The 26,483-nt window shown below is 31.5% G+C and overlaps 2 protein-coding genes across 4 annotated transcripts in view; one reads left to right on the top strand and one right to left on the bottom strand.

Annotated features, from left to right (window-relative positions):
• Window positions 1–26,483, bottom strand: part of LOC129944226 (uncharacterized) — a 93,969-nt gene that overhangs the window by 17,388 nt on the left and 50,098 nt on the right. For 2 of the 3 annotated variants that reach the window (XM_056053525.1, XM_056053527.1), the window contains one exon: window positions 23,241–23,299. The exons of the other annotated variant lie outside the window; for it this stretch is intronic. The gene's annotated coding sequence lies outside the window, so the exon portion shown is untranslated. The remainder of the gene's footprint in view (window positions 1–23,240; window positions 23,300–26,483) is intronic. 3 annotated transcript variants of the gene reach the window in all.
• Window positions 13,033–18,381, top strand: LOC129944975 (uncharacterized). The gene is made up of 2 exons (XM_056054634.1): window positions 13,033–14,151; window positions 14,320–18,381. Exons 1-2 carry the CDS (start codon window positions 13,033–13,035, stop codon window positions 18,379–18,381), a joined length of 5,181 nt encoding a protein of 1,726 aa, XP_055910609.1.

Raw genomic sequence — 26,483 nt, 5'->3', positions numbered from 1 at the left:
TCTAATTCTAAACAGATAATAATGCAAAAAGAAAGAAAATTGCGTGAGTGGTTTTTTTACTATAGCAGTTTAAAAAAAGGTGAACGAACGAATAATGCTAGAGACTTGAATTAAGTTTTATATAATATATTGTAACGTGACACCAAACAAGAATATTTTTTGAAAGAAACCCAATTAGCGGTGTTTTTTACAAATCAAAAAAACTGAAAAAAATTGTCATCTCGAAAAATTTACGAATATAAAATGATTTTTTCAAAACAAAACAATTTTGTGCAACAAAAAATAACTTTTTTAACATCTGGTAAGATTTTGAGAAAAATCAAATCGACAGTTTTTCTTATAAAAAATAAAAACCTGAAAAAACATTAGTCAAGGTTATGAAAAGACTCAAATATCTTTTCAAAAAATTGAGATTATGGCTTTCAATTAATAAGATAATAATTAATAACTTATAAGAAATATTAATTTCAACATTCGGTAAAATTTTGAGAAAAATCTAATTGACAGTTTTTTTACAAAAAATAGAAACCTAATACTAAAACTTGGTAAACATTTTTTTAATTTTACAGAAAATATTGTTTTTGATATTCAGTAGTTTTTTTTTTTATTCAACAGTCCTTTTTATTCAAAGAAAAAAAATAAAATCTACAAAAAATAGCACGCAAATTTAGTAAAATTAATTTCATTCATCCAATTTGTAAAAATTTAGCAATGCTACTAAAATTGGTAAACATTTGTTTTCGACTGAAAATCTATTTAACAAAACTAGATTTTCAAACTAAACTATTTCTTTATATGAAAAATATTGTTGGTAATTTTAAAATTTTTAAGAGTAATTCAACTAATAACTTTTTTAACCCAATGCTACAAACTTTTAAGCAAGACAAAAAAGATGGGAAGTTATCATTGTGGGTCACATAACAGCCTCTTTTTTTGAATTATACATTTCCAACCGCTTTGTATAGGATGGTCTACGAGGTAACGTTAAGGAAAATAAACAAAAATTCCCTTAACATCTCAAGTGACCACAGAAAGTTTTTTTTTTTAAATTTTATTTGGCATATTAGTTACAATTTAAATTTTAAACTTTGTGGCTCTAGAAATCAATTTTCGACATATAGGAACTAGTGTATGGCAAGTTTAGCATTCATAAAAAAGTCGAACTCGAAATTTTAATCAGACATGACATCACGATGGTAGAGAAGTTGAAAAAAGTGGGTGCCCCGATTCCGTCCGTCTGCTTGTCTGTCCTTGCTCCTACAGCCGATTGCATTGGGTTAATTGACTTAATTTTGAGCCGAATCACCTTAGGCGTTTTCATTGATTGTTTAAGACAAAATAACAGTAGTCCCAATATACATTTTTTGCTCAAAAATCAAAGAATTCGACTTTTCTCAAATAGGAACCAAAGGTTATTTTCGAAATACTCTTTACTTTTTTTCTTAATTCGGCTCCTTGTATTAAAAAAAAGAAGAATTTGTATTTCCTCGAAAGGGTTTCCCCCATAGAACCGTTATTTTGGTTTTAAGTTTCTTTCAAGAATTAATCAACCAATTTTCTACACAACCTCTCTACTATCTCAATAATATTTGATGATCAAAAATTTCATTGTTTATATATTTGAATTAAAAAAAAAATATTAAAAATTTTTTTTGAAATTCGATTTCTGAAAAAATGTCATTATTTGTATGCAAAATTTAAATGCGTACCAAAAATATCTTTAAAATAAAATTAAAAAAATTGTATAAATAAAAACGCTCCAAAAATTTTCAGAAGGTTTTTTTTATTAGAAATGTGTTTAAATTTTTGAAGCAACATTTTTTTTCAGGTATATTTTTAATTTTTTTTTTCAAAGGAAATATTTTTAAACAGACTCTTTGGACACATGTGCAAGTTATTTCAATTTGAATACATTGATATTTTTCAAAATTTATTTTATATCCATCAATATAATATTATATGTATAATACAAAAATAAAATGGTATGTTTAATCGTGAGCTTACACTCAACATATTCAAATTTTAGAACTTCCTTTTCGTACAAGGTCGCATTATTGTTTATATGTTTTTCGTTGCGCTATGAACAGTGATTCTGAAACTTAGTTTTTTTAATAAAACTTAGTTTTTTTGAAGTGGTTGTATTTTTTAATATGTTTATGGGTTGAAATTATTTGTTTTTTAAAGAATTATTTGAATCTAGAATTTAATTTTATGTCGAAAATTTCGAAATAAGAAAAAGACTTTTTTTGTGTGTTGACAAACACGAATATTTTTCCAATCAGTAAGTAAACATAATCTTAAAAAATTGCCCAGAAAACATTTTCTATGAAACAAGATCTAAAATATTTTTCAACAACATTTGAGAGTTAAGATAAAACAATAGATTTTTTTTAACTTTTTCCATTTTCTGAAGAAAATGTATGCATAAATTAAAAAAAAGTAATCTTAGAAAAAAAACGTGTGTTTTCTTATAGAGAAACTAAAACCTGAAACGCTTTTAGCTACGCTTGTAGCATTTACCGTTCAAAATTTTCAGCCAAAAACTTTGTATGTTCACTCGGGATTTTTAAGGATGCGAATTGTTTCGAGGTTAAACGTCCATTTTGAGCCAATTTTATCGTTAACACAGATTGGTTCTGTATGATGCCTAAGACCTTACATGAATTGACTACCAATATAAAGCGATGTGATCCGATAGACTTTTTTTTAAGTAAATTACTTGTGCTCACTTCGAGATATCTGACAACTTTGTTAGGCGGACCACAATTTCATCAAATTTCTCGATCAATTTTGAGGGATCTAATGAAATTAATATTTTCCTACGTTAAGGGTTTATTATCTTGCTTTCAGTTTCTTCAATTGCATTAAAAAAAACTTCTTTTATAGAAAATGAGTCGAATGTGCACAATTGGAAAGCCTTAAAGGCACTAGAGTTTCGTGTGGACTTTTGATCCACTTTTGTGTGTAATAACCAATAAAAAATAGTATAGTTCTCTTTATGAGAAATTATAAATTTATATAAGCAAGATCTTAAATTTTTTACAAGCATATTATTACAATGACTATCCATGGACAATAATAGGCTTGGTTGATCCTGCTGTTTTTTCCAAGTTCAATTTTTGTTAATCAAGTTATTATTCCTTAAAGTTATGTGTTCAATTTAACAATCTCGAACTCAATATCTAAGAAAATCATGAATAATTAAACTAAAATAACTGCAACAACTCATTGACTTTAAAATATCTGGTGTTATTATTATTTATTAATGCTAATGTTGTTCATTATTTTTGTAACACACTACACTTCAAGTTCAATTTAGCAAAGTTTCAAAGCACCTACACTTATGAAACTAAATATCACTTGCTCACTCAAAACCCATTGCAAAAACTAGGTATGTTGTTTAACTTTATGCATTTGAAGACATTTTTGGCAAAGCATTGTTTTGACTAACTTAAATTGGCTTGATTAAAGTGCAATCTTAATATTATGATGCACTTTAAGGTTTTTTTCTTTTCTACTTTATCAAACAAACTGTTGTATATTTTTTGTATAGATACAAATTGCAACATTTTTTCCCTGACAGGTGGTAAATGAGCCAATATGAGGAGTGTCTTTTATCGACAACATGAATTTCCAGTTAATCACCTTTTTAAACATGAAATGTTGTCATTAAATGGCATTCTCTTCATTGTTATATTTGAATTCAATTCGTGTACACAGATTTTGAACCTAGTAAATATACATCGGCCAAGGACAGAGTCTTGATGGTTACCTATGTTGGCTTGCTTAGTTTTGTTGTGTTGTGGTTCTTTTTTTTAAAATTTAATTTACGAAACCTAAAATTGTTGCCACACGAAAAAATCTGCACGATTTTTATTTCGTTATAATATTGGTGTAATAATTTAACATCAAAATACAAAAAATATGTAATAAGGTTTAATGCAAACATAAGATACAATTTAACACGTTAGAAAGTAAAATAAAATCAAATCATCTTTTCAGCAGCAGACTCTTGTCAAAAATTATTTCACTGTTTATACAATAATAACATTCTCACATAATAGATACATAAATCGATTTTGAAATAAGTGTGTTCATATGAATCTCGTAGTTATTTACGCGAAAATAAAGGTGAATTCAATAATGATAAAATATTAAAAAATAGTTTGGTAAGTTAGTGATTCACATGGATAACTATCCATTGGTTTCTATACAATTTTCTTTTTTTTTTGAAATCAGCAAAATTGTAAGTTAAGCACTTCGAACAATTTGCAATCGTGCAAATCGAGAAATTGATAGGATTTCAAATTTGATTTTTCTAAAGCAAAATATCAGTTTTCACCATGTTTCAAGAAAAACTTATCAATTTACCACTTTGAAAGCTTTATTTCGCAATTTACGTTTCACCAATTTCAAATTTGCAAAGTGCAAAAAGTGTGTTATTTTGCAAAGTATTTGTTCTTTTCGTATTTTTATATTAAGAATTTTAAAAAGCTTTTCAGTAATATACAGAGAAATTTTCATTTGCAAATAAGATTAAGTTGAAAATTTGTCGAAAACTAATAACAAAAAAAGAGGCTGGAATTCGACCCACACTGATAAATTCCCATCCCGTCTGTCGATTTGTCTTGGTTCAAAGGTTTGTAGGTTTTCGTGTTTTGTTAAAAAGTTATCAGTTAAATTATTCTATAAAAATTAAAAATACCCAGCAGTATTTTGCATATGATGCAATAGTTTGATTTCAACATCTATTTTTGCTAACGAGATTTTTAGTCGTTAACCAAATTTTACCAATTTTAGTAGCGTTGATTAAAAGTTTGTATTTCTTATATAAACAAATGGAAATTAGATAAATGAAAGTCGACACCTTCTTTTGTTCACGTAATATCGACAACCGAACATCATTTTTACCAAATGTTCGTACTGTTTTTCGTAAAAAAACGAACTTTTGGATTTTTATCAAAAATTGACAGAAAGTCAAAAACATTATTTTACGTGAGATAAAATAAGTTTGAAACCAATATTTTTAATTTTTAAAAAGACATTTGAGACGAAAATTAATTTTTACGAACTTTTAGAAATGATTTTTTAGGTTTTTATTTTTTGTCAAAAAAAACTTTCAAATCGATTTTCAAAAAATTGTATCGAATGTTCGAAACAATATTTCTTGTAAGATTAAATTAGTTTTTAGACAAAATCTCAAAGTTTTGAAAAGATATTTAAGTCGAAAATCAATTTTCACCAAGTTTTGTTAATTATTTTGTAGGTCTTTAATTTTTTGTAAAAAAAAACTGTCTATTCGATTTTTCTTAAATTTTAAATGTTGCCAACAATAAAATTAGTTTAAAGGCAGTTTCTCAAATTTTTGAAAAGTTATCAATTTTAGCTAACTTTTATTAAGTTTTGTGTTTAAGTTTTTATTTATTGTAAAAAAAACTGTCAATTCGATTTTTCCCAAAATTTTACCAAATGCTGAAAACAATATTTAAAAAAGATCTAAACCATTTTCTCAAATAATTGAAAAGATATTTGAATCGAAATTCAATACTTATAAACTTTGAGTAATGTAGATTTTTGGTTTTACCGTTAATTGGATTTTTTTTCCGAAAATATATTGGTTTGGATCACGTTACAATATGTGATATAAGATTGAATTCAGGCCTCTAGCGTCATTGGTTCGTGTGATATTAAGGGTTACCCAAAATTGTCACCTTTTGTAACACTGCTATGGTAAACAAACCACAAACGCAATTTTCCTGAGAGCCCTTTCTGCATCTTTCTGCATTATTATCTGTATGACAAAATTTATTGAAGTCGACATCTTTACTGGTTCTTGAGCTATGGACGACGAAAAAAAGTCACACGAACGCAGTGACATCTTTCTAAAAATCTTTCATTTTGAGTCTAGTGACCTTGAAACGTCGTCAAAATTTTCAATTCGACAAATCCTACCCATTACAATAACTTCCTATTTCGAGTTAATAAATCAAAGGTTTTAAAAATGAAGACGAAGTTAACAAGACAACTTACATAGGCTTTTTTATTTAATTTTGGCGAGTTTTCCAAACTACATGAATATTTAATTTTAAGGTTAAAGCGTTCATTCATCTCAATTTCAAAATTTCACATGTTGTACAAGTTTTTTAACCCATTGACATCGAAGTTCATAGCAACAGCCGATTCTTTTGAATTAATGGTTTTGAAGAATATTTTGAAAATGAAGAAGTTAACAGAAATGACCAAATATATCTTAAATGTTTTTTTGACCGAAAAGAGTTTGCGAAAGTAGCATCGGATTTGTTTTGTCTAAATGTGGACAAAAACTACAATTCAATAGACAAAGAAATATGTGTTTAAGTCCCTTGCAAAAACATGAGTCTACACTTCATTTAGCAGGGAATGGAGACCAATATCACGATGTTGCATCTATGTACGGAATAAGCATTTTTAATACAACTCAAAAACTAGTTAAATTTGTATTGCTTTGTTCGATCAACTAATTTTGCATTTCAAAATACGAACTACAGTTGTATTTAAAATGGGTTAAACAGTTTCACTTTTCACTTTTCAAATAATGTCTGAAAAATTGAAAAGATAAACGTCTTTTTGCATATTTTGCAAAGTTGCAAAGCAAAAAGTTTTGGTCAAATAGTCCCCAAGTTTCAAGAACGAAAATTTTATATTACACTTTTAGTTAAAAAAAAATCTTACTTTCTTCAAAAGTAAGATAAGAATGAATACAGAAATGATCCTGTGAAGTACAGTCTGGGTCACGTATAGCGCATGGAAACCAATGCTCCGGCCCGGAAAGTCTTTGAAACCACACCCACAGGACAGCGTAGCAGAGGAAGGCCGCAGATCAGGTGAAGCGCACAAGTGGAAAGTGACCTCATCCAACTTGGAGCGCGAAACTGGAGACATCTAGCTAGGGACCGATCTAGATGGAGAAGTTTGTTGGGTGAGGCCCTAGTTCACACGGGACTGTTGCACAACCTTACGTTAGTAAGTAAGTTAAAAAAATGGGTTGCTTAAATAGTTCAGTTATTTTTTGTTCACACATTTTATGTTTTTTGATGTCATAATATGTGAAGCAAAATTTAAGTGAGGTTTTTGGAGTCATAAAATCGATTCAACGATGTAACATGTTAAAATGTTCAATTTGACAAATTAGAAAGATTACAGTAAATATTTTTTTTCTCTAAGTGCTTTTTTGTATTTTTCGCCAGTTTACATTTTACTTCAACAATAAGAATACAATATAATAATAACCATTACGAAATTATTATTAAGTGACTTAAATCCATTTATTAAAAGGTTAAAAAAATTATTTTTCGATATGTATTTTTTAAGATAGAAGTTCATACTTGTACTTTGTTTTTGAAATGTTAAGGGTTTTAATAAAAAAAATATAAAAAAACAGTAGCATACACTTTGACTTTTACAAATGTAAAATGCCTGTATTCATAAGTAAATTCAGGAAAGTACTCAGAAATATGATAAATTATTCTGTCAATTTTGACAGGTTTATACCATTTCTAACATTTTATACACCAAACAAGAATGTCTGAGAGTTGAAATCCACTGATGGGCTGCTTATTTAGATAAGTGGAACTTACCTTATCTCAGTTCTATTTTTGTTATAATTCTGTCATTGCAATGTGGAATTGATTTAAGGGGAGGGGTTGCTTATTTACCACATCTATTGTAAGGCGTAACTATTGATTCATTTACAGTGCTGCAACAACCTAATTTTAATAAAATTGCAGCAATTATGTATCCATCAAATTCAAATAAAAAGTAAACTACAGTAGTTGTAAAACAAGATTATGACTTGTGTTCGGGGCTTGGCAGGCGAAGAATGTTTAAAAAGTTGTGAAAGTGTGTTATTTTTTGATTATTTTCATCAAGAGACTGAGGTCAATCGGTATCTTTGGTAATTGATGCTTGGAGGAAAATTGAAGCTTTACTTAATAAGCATTTTTACGATAACATATATTTTATAGACAAGCTTACATACATACGTGTTAAAATGTGTATTGAAATAGTAATAAATGTGGGCTCAATAAGCCTTCGAGTATTAACATCTGACATCCCAGTTTGTAATTCCAACAAGATAGAGCGACTGTACACACTGTCTTACTAATTATGGGAAATAAAAATGTCTTATTTGGCATAGCCCGCGCATAAAAGCTGGTTAAAGCATTAAACAGGTAATTCCTTGAGTACATTTTTAAAATAAATCTTAATTCATATGGGCTAAGCGTGCAGGTCACCAAGAAACTTAGATTATTTCAAACATATTTGAAATGTATATGATTTTCACATAACATTGTGTGTATCTATTTTGGTTATTTTTGATTCCTCTGGGTTAATAAAACACACAAAGTATAATTATGAAAAATGTTTCTATATAAATTTTTTAGTCTTCCCAAAGAAACTTTTTGTAATCGGTCCGATTTTTCGTATCGAAAATGTTTGTATTTCACGACGTGCCAAAGTCAATACACGACAAATGCAGTTTTCTCACAAAAAAAAACCTCTTTAACAAAATTCTACGAAAAGTTTTACCGAGTATGTTGGTAAAATTCAAAGTTGTTGGCATTAAACTATTTTTTTGTATTATAAAAAAAAATTGTTTTTAACATTTGGTAACATTTTTAGAAAAATTCAATTGACAGGCTGATTTTTGACTCGTATATCTCGAGAATATATAATTGCATTTTTTAAAATAAGAAAATTTTCTTACAAAATCGACAAATTTTCCAAAACCTGGTAAGCATAGCTTTTTGACTAAATTATCTTTGGAACGAATAAAAATATTGAAATTAAAATCTTTTTCTCATAAACGAAATATTTGTATTAATAAAAAGTTTAAAAGTTATTATATAGAAAAATCCGATACACAACTATTTAAAAAAAAAACCGAAAACTAATTTACAATAGTTTCCGATTTAAGCATCTTGAGAACAAAGAAAGATATTGACTTCAAATCTCTGTCAATTTTACTAAATATTGACGGACTTAATAAAAAGGGAAGTTATGAGTGTGGGTCTTAAATACCTCATTTTGTACTTAAGGTTTGTAATCGACTTTCATAAGTAAAAAATTATAAAATGCACCATTAATTCTCGAGAACAACTTGTATAGTCTTACACTGTCTGTATGCAATTTAAATTAACTTTACTTGATAAGCTTTGTTAGAAATACAAAATACGACCTATTTTAACCCCAAATCTACCAAACCAAACCTGATTCCAGTTTAAAAAAAAAATCCATCCTGTCTAAGAGAATTAACATATTCGTCTTATAAAGTTTGCTAAACTAACAATTTACGAGACTAAGTAGGTTAGAATTAAAAGAATAAAACAATTGATATAATCTCAACTAATTCCACCATTTTGGTTCTTTTCTTTTACTAAGCCCTCTGATTTTCCCGTTTTTAATTTAAACTGTTTAAAAAAGCCTTATTCTTAACCTAGTTTCGTCTGTCTGTCTGTCTATTCCATTACCTCTATCTAAACTCATTTACCAAAGTTAAATCGAAAAAAAAACTCAATGAATGCGTGCATCACCATTAAAATTAAAGCCACCATGTGTAGAAGAATGGCTATGTAGGTGCTTCCGTGCATTTTAATTCAGTTTTTCTTTTCAATATGTATGTTGGTTGGTTTGGTTCGGTTGGTCTTGGTACCTAGGTTTAGTTATTCTTATTATGCTAGGTATGTACTGTGTACATTGTACAAATAGATGTGAAACCATCATCATCAGTGAAACCCTCCAAATGCAGTTCCCAATCCCTCTGCTGCTTTTCAAAACTTTGAGTTTGAGTCGTGTTCAACGGGAAAATAGAAAACAATTTCCGAATACGAAATTCGCTTGTAATGTTCCTCCAAACGACTCGACGACGATGACGACGACCAAGACCAAGACGAAGGCGACATACATAATGTACATGTAAAATGGTTGGTAACCTCTGCGCCAAGTCAACTTCAATCACGATAACGAAAGTGATAAGTTCTTTTTGTGTGTTGGATGGTTTGTTCCACTAACGGTGACTGAGCTTGAATTTTAAATATCTATCCTATACCAACTGTATGTATACAATAGCTAGCTTCACACTTGTAAGGCGTTCGGTTCAGATTCACAGAGCCAAAAGGCTTGAGAATGTTTTTGTTTTGTTTTTATTATATTTTTCGCTAACAACAACTTTCATGTGAATTTTTTGCAATATTTTAATCAGAATAATAAATTATACTCGTACTTCGGCGGGAGCCAGCGGTGCAATCATTCATGTTTCTTTTAGTTTATATTTTCTTTTTTTTTTGTTGGCTTTATGGAAGGTGCATAAAGTTGTTTACCTAGATGACAGAAATAAAATAAATACCTAATCCAATTATGTTTGTGTGAGGAGTATATATTTTTTATTTAGGTTTCTGTACGCATTATAAGTTTTATTTTATATGTAGTTCATTTAAAAAACGAGGTTAACTTTAAAGTACAGCTAGGGATCTCACTAAAACATATTTCAGCAAATATTTTACAAAAATCAAAATATAAGCTTATTCGAAATAAAATGCTAAGTTTAGTTAAATTTTTAGACTTGCAAGAATGAAATGGATATTTGAACGCATTCATTTATTTATTCGTAAAATAAAAGAGCATCTGTGTCTTTAATTTTGTCCATTACTGTTTATGTATTTCTTTTTATAGAAAAGATTTTACTTTCAAATCACTCATATTCATGGGTTCATGGTGGGATAACATATTTTGTGCAATTCCTTGCAGTGGTTGTGTTTTGGTTAGGGCTGAACACATAGAAGGTTCACTTAGGACGTATTGCATTCGTTAAAATTTCGAATTTGAATTTTCAGATCGAATAATAGACAAAAGTGAGTCCTCCGATTCCGACCGTCTGTCTGTCTGTTTATTTGTCCTTGCCCCTAAGAACCATTCTGTTGATTGAATTCAAACTTGGAGATCTTTTTTTAACAAAATCGAAAATCGAATTTCTCCAAAAATGTTTTTTTGACTTGCGTTCTTTCAACAAAAAAAAACACATTATTGTATTTCTAGAAGGTTACCCCCCAAAAGACAGTTTTTTGTTTTTAAGTTTTCTAAAGAACAAATCACCCGATTTCAATAATATTTTGTTTGCTCTTGTTCTTATACTTGTCATAATAATATTTTATGTTGGATCTTTAAAAATATTCGATATCTCAAAAACGTGTTATCATTTTTTTACGAAGAAGGACGATATCAATAACTATAGACCCATAACTAACAATTCGACAATTTACAAGCTCTTCTCCAAACGATTTACAGGGTCATCAAAGTACACTGTAATAATGTAACTAAGACAACAATGAGGATTTAGAGAAGGATTCTCAACAACAGACCACTTGCAGAATAAAAAGGCAAGTTCGTGCGACCCAGTCCTTAATTTTATTGTATTGGATTTTCAACAAACTCATTAACTTCCCTTAGAAAGTTATTGTAATGGGTCCGATTTGTCAAATTGAAAATTTTGACATTTCTCGACGTTTCAAGATCCTTAGAGTCGAAATAATTTTTTTTTAAAAAAGATGTCTGTGCGTGCGTGTGTACGTACTTTCGGACGTCCGTACGTTCGCGACGTTATTTTCGTCGTCCATAGCTCAAGAACCAGAAGAGGTATCGACTTCAAATAAATTTTGTTATACAGATAATGAGGCAGAGAAATGCAGAAAAGGCTCTCAGGACAATTTCGTTTGTGGTTTTTTTACCATAGCAGTTAAAAATTTTGGTTAACCCTAAATATCTTGCGAACCAATAACACTAGAGACTTGAATTAAATATTATATATTTTTTGAAGAAAATCCGATTAACGGTTATTTTTATAAATCAGAAAAACTTAAAAAAAATTGTCACCTCATAAATTTAACGAATACAAAATGATTTCATCCCAAAATAATTTTGTGCAACGAAAAATAACTTTTCATACATATTGTAACATTTTGAGAAAAATGGAACTGACGACTTAAAAGAAAATTTACAAAAGTACGTAAAAAGTGATTTTCGACTCAAATATCTTTTTAAAAATTTAAGATTATGGCTTCCAGCCAATTTAAGCTTATAAAAAAATTGTTTCAACATTCTGAAAAATTTTAAGAAAAATCGAATTGACAGTTTTTCTTACAAAAAATAAAAACCTAAACAAAAAAATTAATAAAATTGGTTTTTGACTCAAATATCTTTTAAAAACTTTGATATTGTACGAAAGTACAATTACAAATGAGAACAAATTTACGGAGAGAATACAGTTCAACATTTGAAGGAAACAAACCTTCTAAAAATTATCAAATACAGTCCACAAATGAGCTACATGTCAAATAATTAATGGAATTGTTGTATAATCGAATATACTTTGTCTTGTGACTAAAAATATAATTCAAAATTGATTTCTACAAAGTGGTTGATGTTTTATTTCTTTGTTCTTTTTTTACTAATTTTTTATAACAAAAACTTAGACATAACATTTGGTCCTTTTCGAACCGTTTTTTATGAACATTAAACAATTATTTGAACAATACATTTTAAACAATTATTTGAACAATAAACTTTTCAAGAAGTGTGTGCAGTGAGTGCTATTAACTTCTACGAACAAAAAATTAATTAAAAGATCCAATCAACGATTGATCAAAAATAATCACGTGAATTAAATTTGCATAGACAATAATCAGTTTAATCAAGTGATTTATACAAATTTTCTTAAATAATAACTTAATTTAACTTAAACTTAACTTAAAAACTAATTTAAAACTAATTTTTTTACATTGAGGACATCAGCGGAGTCACCAAAAAAAAATCATTCTTAAATATCAGCTACAGCAGCAGTAACACACAAAGCAGTAAGTTTGCCTTTTTAAGTGTCGTAAACTTGTCTACATTTAACAACTGTTTTATTCTGTTAAATTAAAAGAAAAATAAATGATTAAAATGGCTGAAACTAAAAATTATAAATACGGTGAGCTGCAGAAAGGTATTTTAAGTAAGATGATAAAGGATCTTACCAACTTTAAAAAGGCTCCAAAAGAGCGTAGGGTGAAATCTTATGCCACAGGTCGCCTCAGTAAATTGGAAGACGATTTGTCCACGTCAAAATATTACCACGAAGCCATCATTGGGGCAGGTATGCTGGAAGAGAATTTAAAAACAGAAGAGTTAGAGGTGGTATATGAACAAATAAATGATATATACCTTGAATATCGTGCAGAGTTAGTAGAGGCAATCGAGAAATCTTCGCCAATGATTGCGGCTTTGTCAGATACGGGTGCTCCACCCCTTTCTACAGCTGCATCATCATCGCATACGGGGATTCGACTACCTCGAATCGATCTGCCAAAATTCGACGGTTCATATACCACCTGGCGTGCTTTTCAAGATAGGTTCCAGGCTCTCGTCCACAATAATAAGAGCATAGACGACATTGACAAACTGCACTTTTTACAATCATGTCTAATTGGTGACGCAAATCGATTTTTGCAAAATTTGTCAGTGGAGGCAGCGAATTATGATAAGGCTTGGGAGCTTTTGAAGGAAAGGTATGACCATAAGCGCATTCTGGTCCACATCCAAATGCAGAAGCTTTTTGGCCAACCCTCCGTGTCTTGTGAAACTGCTGCTGGTCTTCGAGATCTTCTCTACACAACAAGAGAATGTTGTCTGGCGTTGGAAAACATGGACGTTCCGGTATCTAAGTGGGATACGGTTCTCATTTGGTTCCTTAACCAAAAACTTCCTGGTACGAGCCAAAAACTATGGGAAGAGAGGTTAGGAAACAGAAAAGACTTACCAAATTTCAAAGAATTTACCGATTTTTTGGAAACTCGTTTCCGGACTTTGGAAGTTGTTGGCCAGCAGGAAACTAGAGCGGCAGGCAGAAACAAAGATGAGCCACCCGTCAATCCAAGGCCTCGTTTCCAGCCAGCCAAAGCAAAGGTGTTGCATGCTAAACAGGTCGTTAAGCAGCCGGTCAAACCAATTGCGAAGACAGTTCCCGTTGAGCAGTTGTTATGCAAATTGTGCAACCAAAACAAGCACACGCTGAGAAGATGTCAACGATTCCTCAACATGGACATCATGGGGCGAAAGGAGACAGTACGCAGACTAAAAGTATGCGAAAACTGTCTGTCTTATGGGCACATCGTTCAAGATTGTCTAAGTTTCAGCAGTTGCTTCTTTTGCCAACAAAGGCATCATTCGCTGTTGCACCAACAACAACAATACCAACAACAACCACAACAACAACAATACCAACAACAACAATACCAACAACCACAGCAACAACAGCAACCAACAACGTCGAATACATCTGCTCAGGCGAGGAATAACCGTACAAATACTCTTCAGGCGTCTGTGAACCCTCACGCGCCTGAATTCCAGCCGATGACGGGACAACAACTCCAATCAAACGGATACACTTTAAATTACCACACGTCGCATGGTGATCGTCGACAAACACACCAGGTGCTTTTAGCGACAGCAGTTGTGAAGGCGCGAGCAGCAGATGGGAAGCTACGCCTTCTACGTGCTCTGATCGACACAGGCTCAGAAACGTCCTTCATCACAGAAGCTGCCGCACAACTGCTGAAGTTAGAAAAGCGACGTACCATTGCCGAGGTGTCTGGGTTAGGGTTGGTCAGCAGCGGCATAACGCAACACTCCGTCGAAGTACGTTTTGCGTCCCGACACTCGACGTTTGAGACAGCTGTACAAGCTTTGGTATTCAAGTCGCTGACTGGGCATCTCCCGACCCAACGAGTGACACCCGGCAATTGGGACCACCTCAAAGGTCTTTCCATGGCAGACCCCCATCTCTGTGAGCCTGCACCAATCGATCTTTTACTCGGAAGTGACGTTTGCGCTCAGATTCTCCTTCCTGAGATAAGGCGTCCAGAGGATGGCATCGGTCCGGTCGCACAAAAAACCGAATTGGGATGGATTGTTTTTGGACAAGTCTCACCAGATTCTCCTCGGCAAGTTCGCAGTTTTGCCCAAATTGCTGACTTGAGCTCACAACTTGAGAAATTTTGGGATATTGAAGAAACGCCGTTCCAGCCACATCAGACTGAAGATGACATTGCATGTGACAAACACTTTTCGATGCACACAAAGCGCCTACCTGACGGGCGTTATGAGGTTAAGCTACCCTTCAAAGGTGAAGTCTGTCCAGCGATGGGGTCCAGTCGACAAAGCGCTTATAGACGATTTCTGCACTTAGAAAAGAAGCTTGAGAGCAATCCGAAGCTTCGTGCAGACTATAACAAATGTTTAAAAGAGTATGAAGAACTCCATCACATGGAGGAAATTGATGTAAATGATGCGGTTTTACAAACCCCATTTCACTACTTTTTGCCCCATCATGCGGTTTTTAAAGAAGCTAGCTCCACTACGAAGCTGAGAGTAGTATTTGATGCAGCAGCGAAAGCTTCGGACGGGAAATCCCTCAACGACCGGCTACTTGTGGGTCCAAAATTGCAGTCGAGCATCATAGATCTCGTTCTAAAATGGCGGACTCACCGAGTCACATTTACGGCCGACATCGAAAAAATGTACAGACAAATTTTGGTTAGTTTCCCAGACCGATACTATCAGCTGATCATGTGGAGAGAGCAAAAGACGTCACCTGTAAGAATTTACAAAATGAATACAGTTACTTTTGGCACAGCAAGTGCGCCGTATCTTGCCATCAAGATATTGAAAAGAGTAGCGGATGATGAACAAGCCAATTTTCCGGAAGGGGCGAAGGTTGTCCGTGAGGACATGTATGTCGACGACCTTATAAGTGGAGCAGATTCAATAATAGAGGCACGGACGAAGCGTGACGAAGCAAGGAAACTATTGGCATCTGCGGGGCTTAATTTGAGAAAATGGACGAGTAACACAAAAGAACTCATCGAAGACATACCAGTTCAAGATCGAGAGCTCGACTTTGAACTTCCGTTCAATTTGTCGAACCATGTTAAGACTCTCGGCATCAAATGGTTTCCTGTCGACGACTACTTTTCGTACCAAAATCTTCAACCTACAACTGATGCTACCACCAAAAGATCCATGCTGTCGACTATAGCCAAACTTTTCGATCCTCTTGGTTGGATCTCGCCGTGCATCATAACCGCAAAAATCATGATGCAGCGATTGTGGGAGCTCGGTTGTGACTGGGACGAACCGATTCCACCAGCCTTGGAAAAAGATTGGAATGCTTTTCTACGAGAACTTCCAATCATCGAACGACTTCGCATCCCGCGGTGGACCCACATGAGCAAGACCAACAAGGCCATCGAATTGCACGGGTTTTGCGACGCTTCGATGAAAGCTTATGGTGCAGCAGTCTACATCCGTGTACTGGACAGCGATGACAACATCCATGTACATTTGCTTTTGTCAAAGACGAAAGTAGCACCAAGTCAACGAACTATCACTCTTCCACGTCTTGAACTGTGTGGTACTGTTGTCTTAGCCCAGTTGATGCAATACACAAAGGACGTTTTGGCCATTCCCGATGTAAAAATGTATGCTTGGACGGACTCTACAATTGCACTTGCCTGGATACGCGCCACTCCCGCAAAATGGACCACATTTGTTTCCAACCGTGTGTCGGAAATCCAGCGATTAGTGGGGATCGATTGCTGGGGACATGTCGCAACGCTTCATAACCCAGCCGATCTGGCGTCCAGGGGTGTGTTTCCATCTGAATTGGAGTCATTAGAAGTTTGGTGGACCGGTCCGGAATACTTACGGCTACATTGGGATTTCGAGGTCCCGCGTCAACCCATTGAAATCGACACCGAAGAAGAGAAGCGCACTGTAAACGTACTTACCATACAGGTAGACCACAACGACTGTTTCTTGCAAGCGATTTACAACTGTTCGAGTCTACTCAAAGTTGTACGAGTCATCGCTTACTGTTATCGCTTTACCATCAACTGTCAACCGAAGTTGGGGCCTATTAAAGGTCCACTAAGTCCCAGAGAATTAGAAGCAGCGCTACTGATCGTCGTCAAAACAGCACAAAAGGATATGTTCAAGAACGAGATTCAACAAATTTTAGAAAACAAGATTCCCAAAACCTTACGATCGTTAAACGCATTCATCGATGTTAATGGGATCTTACGTGTAGGGGGACGGTTGGAGAACTCCCTCCTTTCTTATGATGCTCAACATCCGATTTTGTTGCAAAATAACCATCATTTTACAACCTTAGTTGTCAGAGATGCCCACAAGAACACTTTTCATGGGGGCATCCAACAAATGATAATGTACATTCGTCAAAAATATTGGATTGGACAAATAAGAAGAAGTGTCAAGTATCAGCTGCATAGATGTTCTTCTTGCTTCCGGCAAAAGGCATCCGAAATGCAGCAGCTAATGGCAAATTTACCCGCTCCTAGAGTTAGGATGTCTCGACCATTCAGCCATACAGGTGTCGACTACGCCGGACCAATCGAGATAAAATCCTGGAAGGCACGAGGAGCAAAAATCCTAAAAGGGTACTTTGCAGTATTTATCTGTTTAGCCACGAAGGCAATTCATTTGGAAGTGGTATCAGATCTGACAACATCAGCTTTTTTAGCAGCATTCAAACGCTTTACTGCAAGAAGAGGAAGCTGCAAGAAAATATACAGCGATTGCGGAACTAATTTCGTTGGCGCGAATAACGAACTAACCAAGATGTTAAAAGAGGCAAGCCATGACTGGAAGGAAATCGCAAAAACCTTAGCAAATCACGGTACCGATTGGCACTTTATTCCTCCTGCTTCTCCACACTTTGGTGGATTATGGGAAGCAGGTGTGAAATCAGTCAAGTACCATCTAAAAAGAGTAGTCGGAACTGAAAGGTTAACTTTTGAGGAGCTCGCGACGCTTCTAACACAAATAGAAGCGTGTCTGAATTCGAGGCCCCTATGCCCTCTCTCCGACAGTCTTGACGATTTAAACGCGCTCACTCCTGCGCACTTCTTAGTCGGCGAATCATTATATGCAGTACCTCAAGGCGAAACTAACGAAAACGTAACACACATCGACCGGTGGAAACGTGTCCAAGCGCTGGCGGAAGGATTTTGGCGAAAATGGAACTCCGAATACCTGGCAAGGCTTCAACAGCGCCCAAAATGGATGAAAATTCAAGCAATGCCAAAAATCGGAGATTTAGTTTTGTTAAAAGACGAACGACTTCCACCGACCTACTGGAATCTCGCTAGAATTGAAGGTACTCATGCAGGATCGGACGGACTAGTACGTGTAGTTACCGTCAAGACACAAACTGGACACATTAAACGACCGATCGCGAAAATTTGTCTATTACCGTCAAACGAATCACCAGAACATACAGCCATCGTTTAAATTAAAAGTAATCCATCGAAAAATAAAACCAAAACATTTTCATCAGATACTTCATATTTATAATCATAGCAGATCATTCTCGGATTAAATGAAACGCACAAATTTAAATTTTCAACAATTTATTTACAATTTATTCTTCATGTACAGGAACAAAACCTGCAGAAAATTATAATATAAAACCACATCAAATGAAAATAAAATAAAATCAAAAAATCATAATCATTTATTAACATACATATTTATTTAAAAATTCTTAAAATCATAACACATAAATTTGCAGACAACAAATAAATAATTCGATTCACATAATTCTACAATAAATAAAACACATCAAATTTGTTCAAATTGCATTTATTTATCAAAAAAAAAACAAATATTCACATACAACAAAAATTTAAGAAATTCGAAACATATTAATACAAAAACTGTAATGCCACATCACAGTATGCAGAAAAATTTCGAATTTTTAACAAAATAAAATCGCGACAAAGCATGATAAAACAATTCATAAAAGGAATCAAATTATTAAAATTAATTTATTATTTTGACAAATTTAATATTTCAGCGTCTAACTGAGCTAAAAACACAATCCACAAAACTTGTCAAAATGTATTTACATATTTGGATGAAATTTAAAATAAATAAAAAACAAATCACATCAAAATGTCAAAACGCGTCGGCAAAAAATTCCGAAGAAAATAGTAAACAAATAATTTAATATTAAAAAACAAATTAATCAACACAAATCAACGATTTTAAAATTAATCAAAATTATTACGAATCACAATAATTCAAAACAAACTAATCATAATCACTATCGAACGAAAATCGAAATAATTCGCCGAAGTCAATTCACGAATTTAACAAAAAAAAAAAATATTCAATTTATACACCGGACCGGTTTAATTGAAACTATTATTTGTATTACGAATTTCACAACAACAAATAATAATATTAATCACATTTGTCACATCGATTTAATTAATTAATAATTATTTCATCATCACAAACTTTAACGCAATTAAACTATTTAAAAACCACTTTGAATTATTTCAAATTAAAAATACTCAATATTTTTTTGTTTTTGTTTTGAGTATTATTGTCACTGTTTACTGTCACTCAAACTAAATGTAAACAAACTTCCCGATAATTACAATTGGAAACCGAACACATTCCAACTGGAAACTTCATTTCTTGGCTGTTATATACTAATACATAACTTTTATATAGACGCCAAGGGATTAAAATTCACACCATATACTTCCTATAGGTATATAATAAAGAAAATTAATTTGATTTTATATTAATAAAATAGGCATCGACAGCCAAATATTAATCAAAATATATTTTAAATATCAACCAAACAAAAAAAATGCACTCACACAACTCAGCACATACCGCGATCGCGTAAAATTAATTCGGGAACCGAATGCGCGCGCGCTCACTCCGTAAACTCACATATAAACATAATTTTCTCACAAAACATTCAACATTAATAAAAGAACTCACCTGATTTAATTCACTGAATTTAATAATTATTAATAAAATAAACCGCACAATCGAAAACTAAATGAAAGAAAATTACCACGCACTGAACGAACACGAACCTACGACAACAAGATTAACAAGCAATAATAACTACATATGTATATCTACAGACTGTACCTACTATTGTTTTACTATCATCTGTTCATTGATACAATACGAAAAGCTGGAACGAGAGATATATAAAACATAGTTATGAGAAACTCAACCACCATTCTCATGTGTTACAATATATTGTTGACCTTGTCTGTTGTGTTTGTCTTATATGTCAAATAACATTTATTAATAATTTGTCTCTTTTCATGTACATTGTGAATGAGATAAGAAGAAGCTGACCAAAGGAGATGACATAAACAGATTCCGAGCCATTAGCCGATCATGCCGGTATTGCAGTGTTCAAATATTTAAACTGCAACAGTGATGCCAAGCTGCCTTTTTTCGTAATGCTGTGTGTAAACTTACAAATTCAAACTTTAAGGATGAAGGTAGCATTTTCTTGTTGCGAGGCGGGAGAATGTACGAAAGTACAATTACAAATGAGAACAAATTTACGGAGAGAATACAGTTCAACATTTGAAGGAAACAAACCTTCTAAAAATTATCAAATACAGTCCACAAATGAGCTACATGTCAAATAATTAATGGAATTGTTGTATAATCGAATATACTTTGTCTTGTGACTAAAAATATAATTCAAAATTGATTTCTACAAAGTGGTTGATGTTTTATTTCTTTGTTCTTTTTTTACTAATTTTTTATAACAAAAACTTAGACATAACAGATATATTGGCTTTAAACTTGATTTATCTTTTAAAATATATTATCGCCAACATTCAATAAAATTTTGACAAACATCGACAGTTTTTTTTGACAGTTTTTCTTACAAAAAATAAAAACTTAAAAGAAAAGCTAACAAAAGTTCGCAAAAATTGATTTTCTACTGAAATATCTTTTCAAAAATTTGAGATTATGGCTTCTTATTATTTTTAGGTTATAAAAAATATTGTTTTTAACATTCGTACAAATTTTGAGAAAAATCTAACTGACAATTTTTTTACAAAAAAAAAATTACTAAAATTGATTTTCGACTCAAATATCTTTTCAAAACTTTGAGATATTGGCTTTTAATTTGTTTTATCTTTTAAAAAACTATTGTTGTCAACATTCAGTTTAATTTTGAGAAAAATCGAAAAGACAATTTTTTACAAAAAATAATAACTTAAAAGAACATTTAACAAAAGTTCGTAAAAAGTTATTTTCGACTCAAATATCTTTTTAAAACTTTGAGATTATGTCTTCCAGCTAATTTAAGCTTATAAAAAATATTGTTTTTAACATTCGTAAAAATTTTGAGAAAAATCGAACTGAAATTTTTTTTTACAAAAAATAAAAACTTAAACAAACAAATTAATAAAGGTTGGTAATAATTGATTTTCGACTGAAATATCTTTTCAAAACTTTAAGATATTGAGTTCAAACTACTTTAATCTTTTAAAAACCATTATTGTTAACATTTAGTTAAATTTTGACAAAAATCAAATTGACAGTTTTCCTTACAAAAAAATAAAAACTTAAAAGAAAATTTAACAAAAGTTCGCAAAAAGTGATTTTCTACTGAAATATCTTCTCAAAACTTTGAGATTATCGCTTCTAGTTAAATTAAACTTATGAAAAACATTGTTTTTAACGTTGGTAAACATTTTGAGAAAAATCGAACTGACAATTTTTTTACAAGAAATAAAAACTTAAAATAAAATTTAACAAAAGTTCGTAAAAAGTGATTTTCGACTCAAATCATTTTTTTAAAAATTTGAGATTATGGCTTCCAGCTAATTTAAGCTTATAAAAAATATTGTTTTCAACATTCTGAAAAATTTTGAGAAAAATCGAATTGACATTTTTTTCTTACAAAAAATAAAAACTTAAAAGAAAATTTAACAAAAGTTCGCAAAAAGTGATTTTCGATTCAAATATCTTTTCAGAAATTTAAGATAAAGGCTTCCAGCTGATTTAAGCTTATAAAAAATATTGTTTTCAACATTCTGAAAAATTTTGAGAAAAATCGAATTGACAGTTTTTATTTTTTACAAAAAATAAAAACTTAACCGAAAATTTAACAAAAGTTCGTAAAAAGTGATTTTCGATTTAAATATCTTTCCAAAAACTTTAGATTATAGCTTCCAGCTAATTTACGGTTATAAAAATATTGTTTTCAACATTCTGAAAAATTTTGAGAAAAATCGAATTGACAGTTTTTTTACAAAAAATAAAACTTAACAAAAAAACAATACTAAAACTTGTTAAAAATTTAATTTCGACTCAAATGGATTTTCAAAAATTAAAAATATTTTCTTCAAACCTTTTTTATTTCACAGAAAATATTGTTTTTGATATTCAGTAGCTTTTTTCAGAAATCCAACAGTTCGTTTTTTTCATAAAAAAATAAAATCTACAAGAAATAGTACGCAAATTTGGTAAAAATTGATGTTCGGTTCTTGATATCTCTCAAATTAATTTAATTGATCCAATTTTCAAAAGGAAGAAATGCTAATTGGTTTTCGAATAAAAAACTATTTCATAAAACTAGATTTCCAAACTAAAAAAAAATATATTTGGTAATTTTAAAATATTTAAGAATAATTCAATTAACAACTTTTTTAACCCAACCCTACAAACTTTTAAGCAAGACAAATCGACAGACGCAATGGGAAGTTATCAGTGTGGGTCGCATCCTAGGCTCTTGTTTTTAATAGGTACTTTAGAATAATACTCAGATTAAATATCTTAGATTACTAGTATATAGACCATAAAAAGGCGATTCCACAATTTTGTCTGTCTATACGTACATCTCCTATAGCCTAATCTACAGAAGGTAATTCTTGACATAATTTGAAATGAAGGCTCTTAAATCAATATAAATATGATACCTAACATATCACAAGATTTAAACATTTCTAGCGATTTTCATTTGCCTCGTTAACTACTCCATAGATTTTAATCCAAATTGTTATTGAACGAGACTTCAACATTTTCCAAGAATGTATTTTTATTTTGATAATTCGATAATTAATTGTTGCTGTTTTATAATTTTTTGACTATCTACATATAAAAAGTATACAAACTTCTTGAATGGGTATTTTAAAATTTCAAAACAATAAATAACTTTTTCAGCTAAATATTTTGAATTAATACACACTTATTTTTAAACAAAATAGGTATCTACTTTAAAAAAGTCAAAAATGGGATACCCAATTAAATTCAAGGGAGTAGGTAAGTATTTTGTATACAAAATCTAAGCAATAAAATTAACTTACAAGTTTATTAATAAGTGCTGTGTTAATTAAATTAAACTTTCCTAGGCAACGTCCTTGTTCTGTAAGCAAAGAAACAAAAAATAATATCCACTGTTAATTAATTCTTCGTTTCATATTTTACACTTAACTGTTAAAGCCATAAATAAAACCATTATTTTTTTTTAATGAACTAAATATTACAAAATCACTCTGCAGACAAAGAAGAAGTAAAATAAAACAATAGCATTTCGTAAAAATGCTATGAGTTTGTATCTTTTGTGTATTAAATCTTAATAAGTATCTTTTTTTATCAACCTACTTACATTATTTTTTGTACCTACTATAATCACAAACAGTATTCGTATAATCTGATGAAGGTGCACCATTGTTGCACATTAAAGCGTCGCTCTAAGCTAAGAGTGGTGCATTGGCATTGTGGCAGGCTTCATTTACCCATACCCATGCCACAGTCGTATATACTAAGAAAATTATAGGTTATGTTTTGCTTTGACGATTCCGAAATAAGAAGAGCATTGTCTTCCTCAAACTTTACGGTCTTAATCGGGTCATCTATAGGAGGAGTACACGCAAATTGCATTAAGAAGGAAAATAATGCTCAGTGAATTCTGCAAATGATAACACGAATGTGGTTTGCAAAATAGCGTTTCCAAATAATCTATTGAACAGCCTGTCATTATATGTTTTTGACATAGAGTCGACGAACGTATCCCCTATAAAATATTTCTCAGTAATTTGGCAGCATTGTATTGTTAAACTATAATATTCGATATTTTCAACATTCATGTCAAAAAAAAAAGATCTGTCGAAATAGAAGAACTGTAACTTCCATAATCATTGAGTTTTAACAATCTTCGCATCATTTCTTCAATATTTTCAAATTAAAAACTGGTTCCTCCCAAATCATAATTATCTAACTGTCAGCTGTCATATTTCTTATGAATAATAGAGTGCATCATGATTTGTTCATATTTTTTATCTGTTAGCCAAGCTTTTAAGTTTTCCTTCTTTTAACTATTTGTTCATATTTCTTGAATGTAAGGTCTTGGTGTAATTTGCAATTGTTTACAAAACAATAGCCACGGGAGAAATAATTGACCATGGAGTATCATCTAAATCGCTTCCCATGACATAATCCAATCGTGTGCCTTTTTGTAGCTTGTACATAGGTATAAGATATTTAGCTGAAGATTCAAGTTGATGACGATCGCTAAGTCAAGATACAATGTTAGTTGACTTTTTTATTTAATTATGTTAAAAGCGACAAACCGTATCGAATGACGAAGATACTTTTTCTTTTTTAATTACAATCCAATTGGTATAATTATTATTGTGTGTGTCGCACAAATGATGCTTCACGTAAGTTATTAGGGGACTTGCGTTTGAAATCCATTAGATCATGTTGGAATAATGTTATAATTAAATTAACAAATTTATTGGAATGTACGCATAGTCAAATAGGAGAGTTTTTATGTAATCGATAAGAAAAACATAATAACAAAATTTCAAAAGTGCGTGTGAACAAAGAAAAATAAACATTTTGAAAAAAATAAAATAAAAATACACACGACTAGACACTAAAAGTGATAATTTGAATGATTAAATTATAGACTACAGCTTTTGGAATGCTTGTATTTGGGAAAGTTTTTATTATGATGGTTTGATTATTTAACATATTAATGGTTAATAGTTTATTTATTATTTTGATGTTAAGAAAAATAATGTCGTTTTGGAAAATCTTGGAGATGCAGCTTTAAAACAGGTTAAAATTTGTATATAAAACACTTTCATACACTTCCTAGTCTTAAGTTGAGTTTTATTCATTTGGCCTTTAGTTTCTTTGAGGTGTGAATAAAGAAAATATGGTGTAAAATTGTTTATGCAACTTCTATGATAAAAGCTTAAGTAAGTTGAAAAAGTTGGGTTTTATTCTTCATTGGCTTTTATTTAAACCATAAATCAAGCCTAAGAAAACAAATTTAACATAAATCAAATTGAGGTCTGTTTTTAGTAGAAAATATCATATTTTCGTAGTCGATGTGCGACACTGATGGAATTGTTATACTGTACGGGAGATCTCACAGTTCTTGAGGTCTAAGGTCTTGAGGTTATTATGAGGTAGTTTTTGTTTGTTTTCTTTTTTATATATAACAGTTGTTCTGATTTTTTTCCACATTCAATATGTGACTCAAATTTAAAAAAAAAATAGAAGAAAGAAGGTTAATCCCAAACCGGCTTTAGAAATAAACATTCCACGATAGACCAAGTTCATAGAATATCGGATGTACTCGTAATAGAAAAAACATTAGAAGAAAAACAATTATGTTCAGCTATTTTCTTAGATGTTGCTCAAGCTTTTGACAAGGTTTGGCATGAGGGACTTAAGTACAAACTGCAAAGGGATCTTCCCAGGCAATGCTTTGAAATATTAAAATCGTTCAATTCAGTCCGATTTTTTAGAATAAGGTACGATCAAGAATACTAGGAATTGAAAAAAATAGAAGCTGGTGTACCACAAGGATGTGTCCTAGGTCCTACTCTGTATTTACTTTACACAAGGGATATTCCAGTTGGTAATCACACCATAATGGTTACTTTTGCAGATGATACAGCAATTTTGGTACCCGACAAATGTGTCTCGAAGGCAGCAGTAAAACTACAAAATGCCGTCGACACAGTGAGAGCTTGGACCGAAAAATGAAACAAAATCTTCACATACTCGTATAAACTTTACAAATAAAAAGATAAACAATATTCCCATATTCATTAATAATCAAGCTGTACCTTACGCCAATACGGCTAAATACCTTGGAATGACTTTAGATCCAAAGCTGAAGTGGAAAGAGCACATCAAAAAGAAAAGAGAAGAACTAAACTTGAAATATAGAAAAATGTACTGGTTGCTTGGTTACAATTCTGATTTATCAATCCAAAACAAAATAATGCTGTACAAAGAAAACAAATACCGAAATCATCCAAAAATTCCAGAACAAAGTCCTTCGTGGAATAGTTAATGCATCTTGGTACATAAGAAATACCGATCTTTATCGTGACTTACAAATAGAAATGGTTACAGAAGTTGTTAAAAAGTACGCTGTATCGCACAACCAGATACTGCAAAGTCATTCTAATTCTCAAATGGAGTCCATCTTGAATATAAGAAACCCTGTTCGTGGATTAAGAAGAACCAAGCCTCATAAGCTTATGGTATAAAAAAACATGGGAAAGTATTAAAAGTTTAAACTT

Source organism: Eupeodes corollae, chromosome 2 (genome assembly GCF_945859685.1).
Source record: "Eupeodes corollae chromosome 2, idEupCoro1.1, whole genome shotgun sequence".
NCBI lineage: Eukaryota > Metazoa > Arthropoda > Insecta > Diptera > Syrphidae > Eupeodes > Eupeodes corollae.
Note: the sequence above shows the minus strand (reverse complement) of the source record. Positions and strands in the feature narration are given on the sequence as shown.